A 12,506-nucleotide genomic window follows, 5' to 3' on the forward strand; every position below is an offset into this window, starting at 1 on the left:
TATAATTATTGATAATTGAATATGAACAAATAATTTTTAATAAATTTAGTTTTATTAATAATTTGTAGTAATTTTAATTATTTTTATTCTTTTTAAATGAAATTTTGATTAATTTTAAATAGATAAAAATAATTATAAAAGCTAACACTTTTATTAATTCCACTAATAATTAACAATTATATAAGAATGACAACAGGATGGGTTCAAAGCAGGGCACCCCATCCCTTTCCCTGCCCCATAGTCAATACACTCTACTTCATTTCCGCCTCGTCCCTAGTGTCATGTGGGTTCAGAGCAAGGTAACCACTCTTCAATGTCGGGCGAGTTCAGGGGCAAGGCACCCTACTCCTCATCAAGGATAGAGAATCCTTGAATTTCCCTGCCCCATCCCCAGTATTGGGTGGGTTCAAGTAAAGGTGTAAATTAGGTCATGATGGCTCGACACGACATGACCTGCATGTGGCCCGCACAAAGTGTGAGTATGGGTGTAAACGGATCGAATTCGAATCGGATCAGGCAATCACCGAACTAGATTTGATATCCGATGAATATTGAAAATTAATATCCGAATTCGAATCCAATTAAATATTTGAATATTCGATTCGATTAATTAATTATTTTAGATAATTAATAAATATATAAAATAAATTTTTTATTTATATAACTAAACTGTTATATATATATATATAAAATATCTTATATATTATATAAGAATTAAATAATCGGTCGAATTCAGATATTTATCAAATCGAATCAGGTCATATCCGAATTTGAATATGATTAACTATTCGGTATGAATAGGATATCCAAATTCGATTGATTAGATTATATCGAATATTGAAATTGAAATTGGATTTTAGAATACTGTTTACACCCCTAAGTGTGAGTCGTGTCGTGCTGGCCCATGAGGCATCCCGGGCCATTCCTCCCTCCTCTAGGATAATTTGGGGGGTCGGTTTAGCACAGCCCATGGCTCGAGCCCGCACGGACCCATGCCGTGCCATGGGTCGGGCCTTGGGCCAAGCTATGCCGCGCACCAAGCCAAGCTCAAGGCAAGGCACCCACTCCCCATCCCAAGGTTTTTAAAATTGAACCGAATAGAGAACCGTTATGGGGTTGAATAGTCTGGTTGTTAGGTCCGAACGAATGACCTGCTCTGACAAAAAATAAAATAAAAAATTAGAAAAACAAAAAAAGGCCAAAAGTTGTTGTTCAGATTGACGGTTCAACCACCCAAGTCAACGGTTTGCTAACCAAATAAACATTTTTTTTGACAAAAATCGGTTTTGAGGTGAAACAGTGTCCGATTCCCAATTCTTCTGATCTAACCACCTGTTTTGATCCAGTTTTAAAAACACTGTCCCCATCAACCCAATATTCAATTTGATGATAGAATTGATCAAAATGATATATTGAGTATCAACCACATGGTAAATTTTTAAAAGTACACTAAATTGTATTTAATATTCAAAACTGTAATTTTATGAAAATAATTTATTTTCTTTTTAAATGGTTTACTTGCAAAATTATACTAATTTATCTTATAATTTCTAATATAAACTAACCAACAATTTCCTTTTTCCAATATCATACTAATTTATCTTAATAATTTATGTAATTATTTGTTCAAATTATAGTTTTCCATAAAATTATAATTGTACTATTATTACATAATTCGTTATTAATTTTGTAAAATAATAAATTATTATTAATATGAATACTATGAATTCTATTATAATTATTTTTCTAGTTTTAAGATTTTTTTAAAATTTATTACATAATTTCATTATTTTAACTATTAAAAATTTTGTCATGTTAAATATTTTGTTATTTAAATATTTAAATAATATGTAAAAATTTTAAAAATTTTCATTATTTGAATGGTATTGCATAATATTAAATATGTTTTATATTATTTATCTATTTTTAATGTTTTTATTTAATATTTTTAGTTATTGAAATATTTAAATAATGTTTTATTTTTTAATGTTAAATTTTTATTATTGAATATTTCGTAAAATTATAATTTAATTTGTTACTACATAATTTCATGATGAAATTTGTAAAAATATTGAATTATTAATAATATGAATATTATTAAATATGTTATTTTTTGTTTTGAACAAATATTTTAAATTTAGTATATAATCTCTCGTTATAACATTTAAATAGTTATGGATTTTTTTAATTGAAACTTTCTTTAGAGAGATATAGATAAAAAGTGGGGGGGAGAGGATAAATAGGAATTAGAGATAATTTAAGAGATAAATAGGAGTTAGAGATAATTTAGGAGATAAATAGGCGAGACAATTTAGGAGGAAGTGGGGGAAAGTGGTGCCACTTAGCTAAACATTAGAAAAAGCTTTATGGTTGTTAGAAATAGTTAGGTATATGTGATTTCCTTATTGGTTTAATGGGTAATTATGCGGAATTAAAAAATAAAAAAGAAAAAGAAAACAGAAAATTGGGAAGGGGGTTTCCTGCAAGGAGAGCTATGCTGATGTGGCAGGACAAGTTATATATGTATATATATATATATATATATTTTTCAAATAGGTTTGACAGAGTCTGAGAGGCTTTCAATTTCAGCCTCTTTTTGAACCAATTGAAAGTTCGGCAGTCTGCTAGAGTGCCAGACTGCCACTGCCAATCACTCTCTTCAAAACTCTGCCATTGCCAGACTCTCTTTGAAACTCGGAACCACTCAAGCCTTTTTTCTCTTATCAGTTTCTTTCACTCTTTGTCTTTTCTCTTGTCTCTCTAGTCTTTCTATTCTCTTCTCAGTCTCTCTAGTCTCTCCGTTCTCTTCTCAGATTACCGTGCGGCCTGCGCCAACCACTAGCACCAAGCAGCAACGCCGGTGGGCTGTGGTTTTGAAGCATCTGCGATCCTTTTCTCTTTCTCACACCTCTCCTCTCTACGGCTCCATCAGCAACCACCGACACCAACCAGTCCGGCACCGACAGCAACCACCAACAATTTTAGTTTTTTTTTTTATTATTTTAAATGCATAAAAAAACCAAGAAACCAAACCGCGGTTAATCGGTCCACCCGATTGCATCAGTTCAATTTCGATTTGGATATTTAAAAAACCGATCAAATTGATTTAGTTTAAAAAAAAATACCTAAAACCAAACCATGAGCACCCCTAGCCGCTATATAAAGAGTTTATTGTAGTGGAATCCGATCCATACCCAAAATATTGAATTTGCATCGGATCTTAATTTACTATCTTTAAAATAAAGATAAATTAAAAAGTTTTAAAGAAATATACTCAAACATTAGATGTTGGATTGGGTTTTGGACTTTAGAATCCATGGACGCGACAGACCTATTCTTAGGTAGGTATCGGACACAAAAATTGCCGCGTTTCCCTTGTTTAAAGATTCAAAAGTTGGAAATTAACCCACAATTGAAAAGCTAAGCAAGTAAAAAATAAATAAAAAGATTAATGGATATGACATGGGCACTTCTTATTGATCATATCTTTGAAGGAAAAAGAAAGATGATAACAGTACAGAACCAAATATAAAATGATTATTTGTCACCCAACTGCAGCTCCGAAGCGGGGACCCATGGATTGGTGGATCGTTTAGGTCAGACAAACTGAGATTGTGAGTTGTGACCAGTCAAGCAACAGAGTTAGCTTGGATTCAACTCTTCTCTTGTTAATTTATATTGCCATGCATAGCAAATATCAAATAACAATTAAAGATGGCTGGCCAACTTAAATATAACAATTGCCGAAAACGTAAGGTATTATAAAAATAAATGCAGGAGTTATGTTGCCTGGGTACCGGTAGGTTGAATTCGCAAGGATTTGTTCATCCAACGCCCTCCACTCCCACACTCCTCTTCTCCCTCAAAACATGCATCCTCCTGGTCTACAATTCATGCCAACGCCCAACCCCTCTTACACATTACAAATTCAAAATTTTCCTTGCTGATTACAACAACAGCAACAACTAGCTGGGTTGCATTGCGTGGCCCCTCCAGAAAAGTAAATATATTAATTAATTTCTTGCTATAAATATATATATATATATATATATATATATATATATATATATATATATATTGAACCACAAGCTTAATTCTGATTTCTCATGGATGATTTCTAATAGGGGAGGCACCGTAGTCGTCAGTCATCACCGTGCTTGTGCAAGCTAGCTAGACCGATCAAGATATGGAGTGTTCAGACGCGAGGATGTTATTGGTAGTGTTGATGATTGTGGTAGCTGGCTCTAGGCAAGCCTCTTGCAACGTCGTTCAGTTCATATTTGGGGATTCCCTGTCGGATGTGGGAAATAACATGTACCTCACTAGGAGCCTGGCAAGACCAAGTCTGCCATGGTATGGGATCGACTTCGGCAACGGATTGCCCAACGGCAGGTTTTCTAATGGTCGAACAGTTGCAGACATAATCGGTACGTACATAATCTCTCTCTCTCTCTCTATATATATATAGTACGTAATTGTTAGTTTCCATATATATATATATATATATATATATATATGACATCTCCTTAATTAATTTACTTATTATTTCTTCTCTTTTATATAATTCACTGCATGCGTCGTCGTACGTCCTTCAACTAAAATTTTGTGTTTTTAGGTGACAAAATCGGTCTTCCCAGGCCGCTTGCATTCCTCGATCCATCTTTAAACGAAGACATCATACTAGAGAGCGGAGTTAATTATGCCTCTGGTGGTGGTGGCATCTTGAATGAAACCGGTGGCCTTTTTGTAAGTAATTATATATTGTATTGCATGCATGCACCATCGATCGATGATCGATCCAAATTAAACAACTCTTCTTACTTAATATCATATCATAGCTAGTTAAGCTACATGCGCTTGTTGTTAATTATTAGTTCAATTAGCTAGCTAGCAAAGCAAATTAACAGAGCTATGCTTTCTCATCAAATTATATATTTTAATTTAATTTGCTGCGCGCAGCTGCAAAGATTTTCACTCTACAAGCAGATAGAGTTGTTTCGAGGAACACAAGAGCTGATAAGGAATAAAATTGGTGCTGAAGCAACAGATAAGTTCTTCCAACAATCCTTCTACATAGTGGCTTTAGGGAGCAATGACTTCATTAACAACTACTTACTGCCAGTATACAGGGATTCATGGAAGTACTCAGACGATGGCTTCAATGAGTACTTAATGATGACTCTGGAACAACAGCTCAAGGTACGTACTAATGCTGCACACTACTAGTTAATTTGTATCAGAGAGATCTAGTTTGTTTACAGAACAGAAGAAAGCAAGCTTTATGAAATTTGGATGATTAATTAAATTGGTTATGTATATTATATATGTACAGCTACTGCATGGCTTAGGGGCTCGGCGATTGATAGTGTTTGGGTTAGGACCCATGGGTTGTATTCCCCTCCAACGTGTCCTAACTTCATCAGGGGACTGCCAAGAGAAAACCAACAATCTGGCCATCAACTTTAACAAAGCTGCTGAGAAGCTTTTACAGGATCTTTCGGGCAATCTCCCCAACACAAGCTTCAGATTTGGAGATGCTTACGACATGGTGAATGATGTGATTAGTAATCCTGATAAATACGGTGGGTATAACCAACTTTGCTTTCCTCTTATAATAAATTAAAGCACATCATATATATATATATATATATATACACCCTTGTACTAACCCTTATTTAGTGGGCTCCTCAGAATAACAGATCGAGGGCCCATATTCAAACGGACAGACAGATAATTGATCCAAAATAAAATTATAAAATTTGGGTTTCGTTGTTTAAACTTCAACCATGACGTGCAATTTTCTCTTTTCAATTATGAGTGACCCATTTTATTATTTTTTATGAGCTTCGAATCGGATCAGAGTAAGGCCAAGGGTTCACATATTCTAATGAGGTTGATCATGCATGTTTTCAGGATTTGACAACTCAGACTCCCCATGTTGCACAATTGGACGGATTCGGCCCTCTCTTACATGTATCCCCGTGTCAAGATTGTGCAAAGATAGAAGCAAATATGTTTTCTGGGACGAGTATCACCCGTCAGATAGAGCAAATGAGTTGATTGCTGATGAGATCATCAGAAAGCTTGGACTTTCACAACTCAATACAACAAATTCGTTTTCACAATCAACAGCCCCTTCCCCTGCCCCTTTCTCCTAGCTAGCGTCATTGCTGACATTTATACGTACGTTCGGCTTTTTTTAATATTAATGAACTTCACTTCACCTTTGCCGAGTTCTTCTTTGTACGTGTTTGTGCTGAAATCTTGTTTTTACAGTAGGTAATGCTATACTACAACGGGTATTTGTCTTGATTTTGACGATGCATCTCATAAATTTATTTACATACGTGTTACATGTATAACACGTGACTTTTACAAAATATAAGCAAATTAAAAAGAGAGTGCAACATTAGATGGGTGGACATGACACCTACCACTTATATTCATTTGGAGATTGGAGGGGCCCAAAGCTCCAAAACGATTGGATTAGGTTAGGTGGTTTAACTCTAACATATTTGTTGATAATGTTCCATTAATATATCTATATATTATATTAGGTTTTACAAGCGCGATTACATTCTTTGATATTAGGTTTTCAACCGTCATTCAACTGGTCAGTTGGACGGCTGAATTGGTGCTTACCCGGTGACTATCTCCTGAATATTCGAGTTTAACCTCTAATCAATTATATTACAGAAAGAAAGCGGTTGATTCGGTCAATCATCTGTTTATATGGGCGGTTCACCTGTTTAACCCATTTAATAAGTTTCGTTTTTTGTATATAATGATGTCATCACAAGTTGACCTAGCGACGGTCTGACAGAGGAAAAAAGTGACGTAATATTTATTATTAGATTTTCAAAAACCTAATATTTATTACTCAAATAATCTATATTTATATATTAAGCTGCTATGTGCTGCCTTGGCACATTGCTGCAATTTAGTAACAGAATAAGCTAATTCTGTTCGGTTAATTCAACTATCAGTTTCATTAGATTTTTACTTTTTTATTTATTAAATTTGGTTTTGGTTCGATTTGATTGAAATTTTCAATCGAAAACCGAATTAATGCTGCTATTCAGTTAAGTATATTAAATATTAATGTTTTATTTAATATTTTTGTTAATTAATTATTATATTTTCCATTGAACAATTAATAATAGTTAATTAAAACCTAGATTCATTATTAATTATTCATTAATCATTTTTCAAAATAGTCATTTCGCCAATTCCACATTAGCATAGGACTTTGGATCTATTTTAGCTTTTAATTAATAATAGCTAATTAATTAAAACTATGCATAGATAATAGGGTTTTGAGTTATTTTAACTTTTAATTAATAATAATAATAATTAATAATTAATTAAGTAAAACTATTGGATTTTGAAGCCATTTTAACTTTTTATTAATAACACTTATTATTATTATTATTATTATTAACAATAATAACAATAATAATAATAATAATAATACTCTTATTGTAGTTATTTTAATTTTTGTTGCTATAGTTATTTTTAAGAATATTGTATAGCTTCTTTGTGCTTTGCTTTATTGTTGTTTGACTTTTTATGTCATATCATTTTATTGTTATTTTTATATGGCTTCTTTGTACCTAGATTTAATGGTTTTGTTTACACTCCATTAATATGAATAATAACAATTATAATTTTAATCTTTTAAACTGAAGCCCGTGCATCGAACGGATCCCAACTAGTACGTCAAAAAAAAGCATAAAACAATTTTAGTGAAAATCTTGAAAATTCCTTTGGATCTCTCCTGAGATTGTTATTTGGGAGCTCCCATGATTGACGGAAGAGTTAACAAATCCACTTTCAAGAAAATAGAGGATCGGGTAAGAATAAAAGTTGAGTGGACGAAAATAAAAGTCTCTATCTCTAGCCCGAAAAATGACTTTACATAAGGCATATAGTTTGTATGATGCCTTTGTTTATAAAGAGATTTTCAAATTTTCCAACGGATTCGTTGTTTTCAATTGATGAACTTCAAAATTTTCTTTGGGGGAAATGATAGAAATCCCACCAACTTGATTGGTTGGAACTTGGAAAATTCTTTCGTAAACCAAAATCTTGTGGAGGATGGATATCAAAAATGGGTGAATGGATGAATACAGCCTTCCTCACAAAATTAGGGTGGAAAGTTCTGACTGAACCTTCAAATTTGTGGGTCTAAAATAGTGAAAAATAAATGCTGAAGAAGGTGTAATTTCTAGGAAGCTAAAACAAGAAGTGAAATCTCTTGGGATTGAAGAGGAATTCTAGATAAAAGAGACCTAATAAAAAATGGAACCTCTTGGATAGTTGGAAATGGGATGTCCACAAACCTATGGAAAGATACTTGGGGCAAGGGAAAAGCTACTTCAACTTTAAATTAATGCTAAATTGCTAATAGTATCCTGAACCTGGATGCTTATAAGATGGTGGACTTAGTCGAACCAGTGAACAAAAAGTGGGATGGAGACAATAAAAAATTTACCGACGGTCTGTATGGTTTGCACAATAAGGGTATGGTATGGAATCGAAATGCCAACCGTTTGATTGGGCAGTATCAGAATCTGATTCCATTTCTAGTGGAATGACATTTTCCAATTTAAGGGAATGGTCATTTCTTCCCCCTCTATTGGGAATGGGAATCCCAGTCTAATTGATTCCAATTCTTATTTCTATCTGAACCAAACAAGTGGGGGAATAGGCCATTCCAATCCCAACTCCAATTCTGATTCTAGCTATGAACCAAATAGACCCTAAATGAAGATATATGGAAAAAAAATTAAAACCATTGTTATCCTAGCTAAAGAGAGAGAAGATAGATTGATCTTGAGATTAGAACATAAAGGGTATATCTTCATTAAATCAGTCTACATTCTTCATGCTGTGAAGCACTCTTCAAGTAATCTAGATGCATCCATGTTCAAAAGATTCGGGATGGATATTCAGTGCGTATATATACTAAATGTTTGTATAATATATATGTGTGTGTACGTGTGTGTACTAATACATATTTTATCAATAAATAATGTATGATTATGTTTTAGATATGATATATGTATTATTTTATATTTAATCTATGTTTTTGAATTCAGTTTTGAAATTGTTTTTTATGTAATAAAATATTAAAAATTTGCAATTTGATGTCAAAAAAGATTTTTTATTTCACGAAAATATCAGGGCAAGGATAGGATCCTTGGGATGTATAAATCTCAAAAAACTACCAAAAAAAATCACCTCAATCGAACATTGGAATGCAAAGTTATGACTTTACAAAATTTGCATACACATTTAGTATGCAACCTATGGCCCGGTGACTGAATCAATGGTCGGACTGTTCGAACCGATGATTTATTAACTATACCAAGTTTTTGGTGGAAAACTGAATTTTACTAGAACTGAAACCAGAAAATCAAGTGAATAACGATTTGACTGTCTGGATCAACGACGGATTGAAAACCTTACTTTTATGACTATCATCTAACAATGACAATATATAATTTGCATTTTAACATATCACGTCGAAATAAACTTATAAATCACTTAGGATTAGGTTGCATGTAAAATGAATGAAAACAAATGATTTCCATCAAAAAGGATATTCAATAGGAAAATGAACCATGCATTTTCCTATTTTTTCTAGTATTTAGCTTGACTTGGAAAACAAAACCTGAATGGCTAAGGCATAAACGGGGTGATTTCAGCCAGCCCACTTTTCTCAAAAATGATCTATCGAAGATTAATAATGATCACGAAAAAAAACAAGTCAGTTTCCTAAAATTACTAATTTTTACAAGATTTTCATATGGAGGGGAGCAGCTACCCCAACCCCCATCCCATCCCTCGTAATTAAAAACAAAAAAACAAAAACATCTAACACAGTATCTCCCCCTTTTGTTAGAAATATTAAAGAAAATTCTCTAAAAACATTGGTTTGCATATCATTGGAAATCATCCCCCTTAATCTCCCACATCTTAGGGCATTATGTCAAATCACTAAGGGTGTGTTCTCCAATGTGAATTGTTTTTTTTTTTTGTTATTTTTGTGTTGCTAGTTCTAAAAACAAAACAAAACAAAACAAAACAATTGGTTCTTATAACAAAAATATGGAAAATATGTTTATATGTGTTTTTTTTTTTGTTTTTAAAACTGAAACAAAAAAAAAAAACGTGTTCTTGAATATTTTTGTTTGAAGAACATGTTTTTATCTGATTATTTAATATCAATGTTCCATAAATTACATAATTTCTACCCTTAAAAATTTGTTTTTGTTTTAGCAGAGTTTTACATCGATTGTTGATGTAAATATTGCATTGATAAAATTGATGTAAAACTCCACTTTTCGAAATTCAAACGGTTACTTTTTAATGGTTCGATGTAAAACATCATTGTTGTACTTTTACATTGATGACATTTTACATCGGGTCTAAATGCAATCTAATTGTCTTGATAGTTTAAAAAATATGTATTATTTTTGAAACAAAAGAACTTGTTCCTGCCTTCAAAACAAAAAGAGTTTAAGAATATAATTTTGTTTTTACTTTTACTTATTTGTTTGCTGATGTAGTGATTTAAAAAACAATTGAAAATAAAAACATTTAGAACAACCATAGAATAACAACTGATCCCTCTATCGATTCATGTTGTAAAACAACCCTTTAATTCAAGGTTTTTAAAACCAAACCGGACAATGAATCAGTCAGGGGTCTGGTTCCCGAGTCAAATGGTTTGATCGTTCGAACCAAATGGATGCCCTGTTTTGACAAAAAATAAAAAATGACCTAAACTATTGGATAGTTTGAACGGTTCAACCGCTGACCAAATCAACAATTTTGACGAAATAACAGTTCTGGAGTAAAACGGAACCAATCATCTAGCTGTTTCCCGATTTTTCGGTCCAACAGTCTAGTCCGATTTAGTTTTAAAAACCATAGTTAAATTGGATTTTATAGTTGTGGTGGCAATTTTGCAAATAAAATCGAATACTATATAAATGTATTTTTCCAAGAAGCCATGTGGTTTCCTACATTGATAAGCTACATTTTGTAATATATATGTGCAACCAAATGAAGCCCAAGATCGAAGTAGTTCCAAAATTAAATATGATGTTTAATAGTATCCATTAATCTTACATATATATTACATATATATATATATATATATATATATATATATTAAAGGGAAAGGGGTAGTCGTCCCATTTGCCAAATGGCCGTATTTTCCTTGTATATATATAAGATTCTTCATTGAAACATAATGTTTAATCATTTGATTTTCGAATTGACGGTTCGATCATTTGATTCGAACGGATGACTCGTTTTGACAACCGATAATTCAACTATTTGGTTCGAATGAATAATCCATTATGACAATAAAAATTACAAGTAAAAAATTGTGGAACTATTCTGGCCATCGGTTTTTGGGTTGACAGTTCGATCGTTTAGTTCAAATGGACAGCCCGTTTTAACAACAAAAATTACAGGCAAAAAATTGAGTGTGTGAGGTCCATTAAGCAATATCATACGTGTTATATCATTCGAGCATGTGACTCATACGACTAGAAAATGGAACTGTTCGGGCCATCGGTTTTTGGGTCGATGGTTCGACCATCCGGTTTGAACGAACAACCTGTTCTGACAACAAAAATTAAAAAAATAAAAAAAACAACCAAAACTCATTGAACGGGTCAACGGGTCGATGGTTCGACCACCCAGGTCAATGGGTCATTAACTGATTCAATGGTTTTTGGTCAGGGACCGGGATTGGGATAAATTGGAGCCGGTTGTTTAGATGATTCCCAATTAGAAAAATGGCCAAAAACCATCGAACGGGTTAACAGTTCGAGTAAAAAATTCATAAGCTTGAGCTCAATTTTGAGAAAAAAGATTTTATAAAATAAAAAAATTATATATAAAAATATTTTTGTTTGATATTTAAAAATAATAATTATAATATTTTTATAATATATATTATTTTCTATAATTTTATTATATATATATATACATATCGAGCTGGCTTGCGAGCTCAGCTCGTTTAATAATCGAGCCTATGAATTGGGCTCGAGCTTGGTTGAAACCGAGCTGAGCCGAGCTCGAGCAGCTCGTGAAAAGCTTGGCTCGTTGCCACCCCTAAACAATAGTTTGAAAACCATGATTTTTATGATTTTGGATTTTCAATTTTCAAAGGTTTCTTCTACTGTGGGTTTTATTCGAGTCTGTGCATGTTCATTTTTTTTTTCTGTTTTTTTTTTTTTTTTTGTGTTTGGTCTTCTTCTTTAAGATCCTCCAAAACGGTCTAGGGTTTACCACCATTTTATTTCTTCCCTTTTGTTTTTTCTTTGGGTTTCTTGTGCAATGTTTTTTTTTTCTTATAAGATGATCTGCTTTGTCTCTTTTGTTTGATTGCATGTATATTTAGCCCCGCCTCAATTTTTTCCTTGGTTTTTATAGTTTGGTGGATTTATCGCCAATTTTTTTTCTATGTTTAAGGTCACTTTGGG

At 32.6% G+C, this 12,506-nt stretch overlaps 1 protein-coding gene across 1 annotated transcript; it reads left to right on the forward strand.

Moving 5' to 3' along the window:
- Positions 1 to 4,130: 4,130 nt before the first annotated feature.
- On the forward strand, positions 4,131 to 6,318 carry LOC104598116 (GDSL esterase/lipase At1g74460-like). The gene is made up of 5 exons (XM_010260028.3): positions 4,131 to 4,427; positions 4,616 to 4,746; positions 4,960 to 5,199; positions 5,333 to 5,582; positions 5,914 to 6,318. Exons 1-5 carry the CDS (start codon positions 4,187 to 4,189, stop codon positions 6,156 to 6,158), a joined length of 1,107 nt encoding a protein of 368 aa, XP_010258330.1. The 5' UTR covers positions 4,131 to 4,186; the 3' UTR covers positions 6,159 to 6,318.
- The last annotated feature ends 6,188 nt before the right edge of the window (positions 6,319 to 12,506 follow it).

The sequence above is a fragment of the Nelumbo nucifera genome, chromosome 4 (genome assembly GCF_055504915.1).
Source record: "Nelumbo nucifera cultivar China Antique chromosome 4, China Antique-T2T, whole genome shotgun sequence".
NCBI lineage: Eukaryota > Viridiplantae > Streptophyta > Magnoliopsida > Proteales > Nelumbonaceae > Nelumbo > Nelumbo nucifera.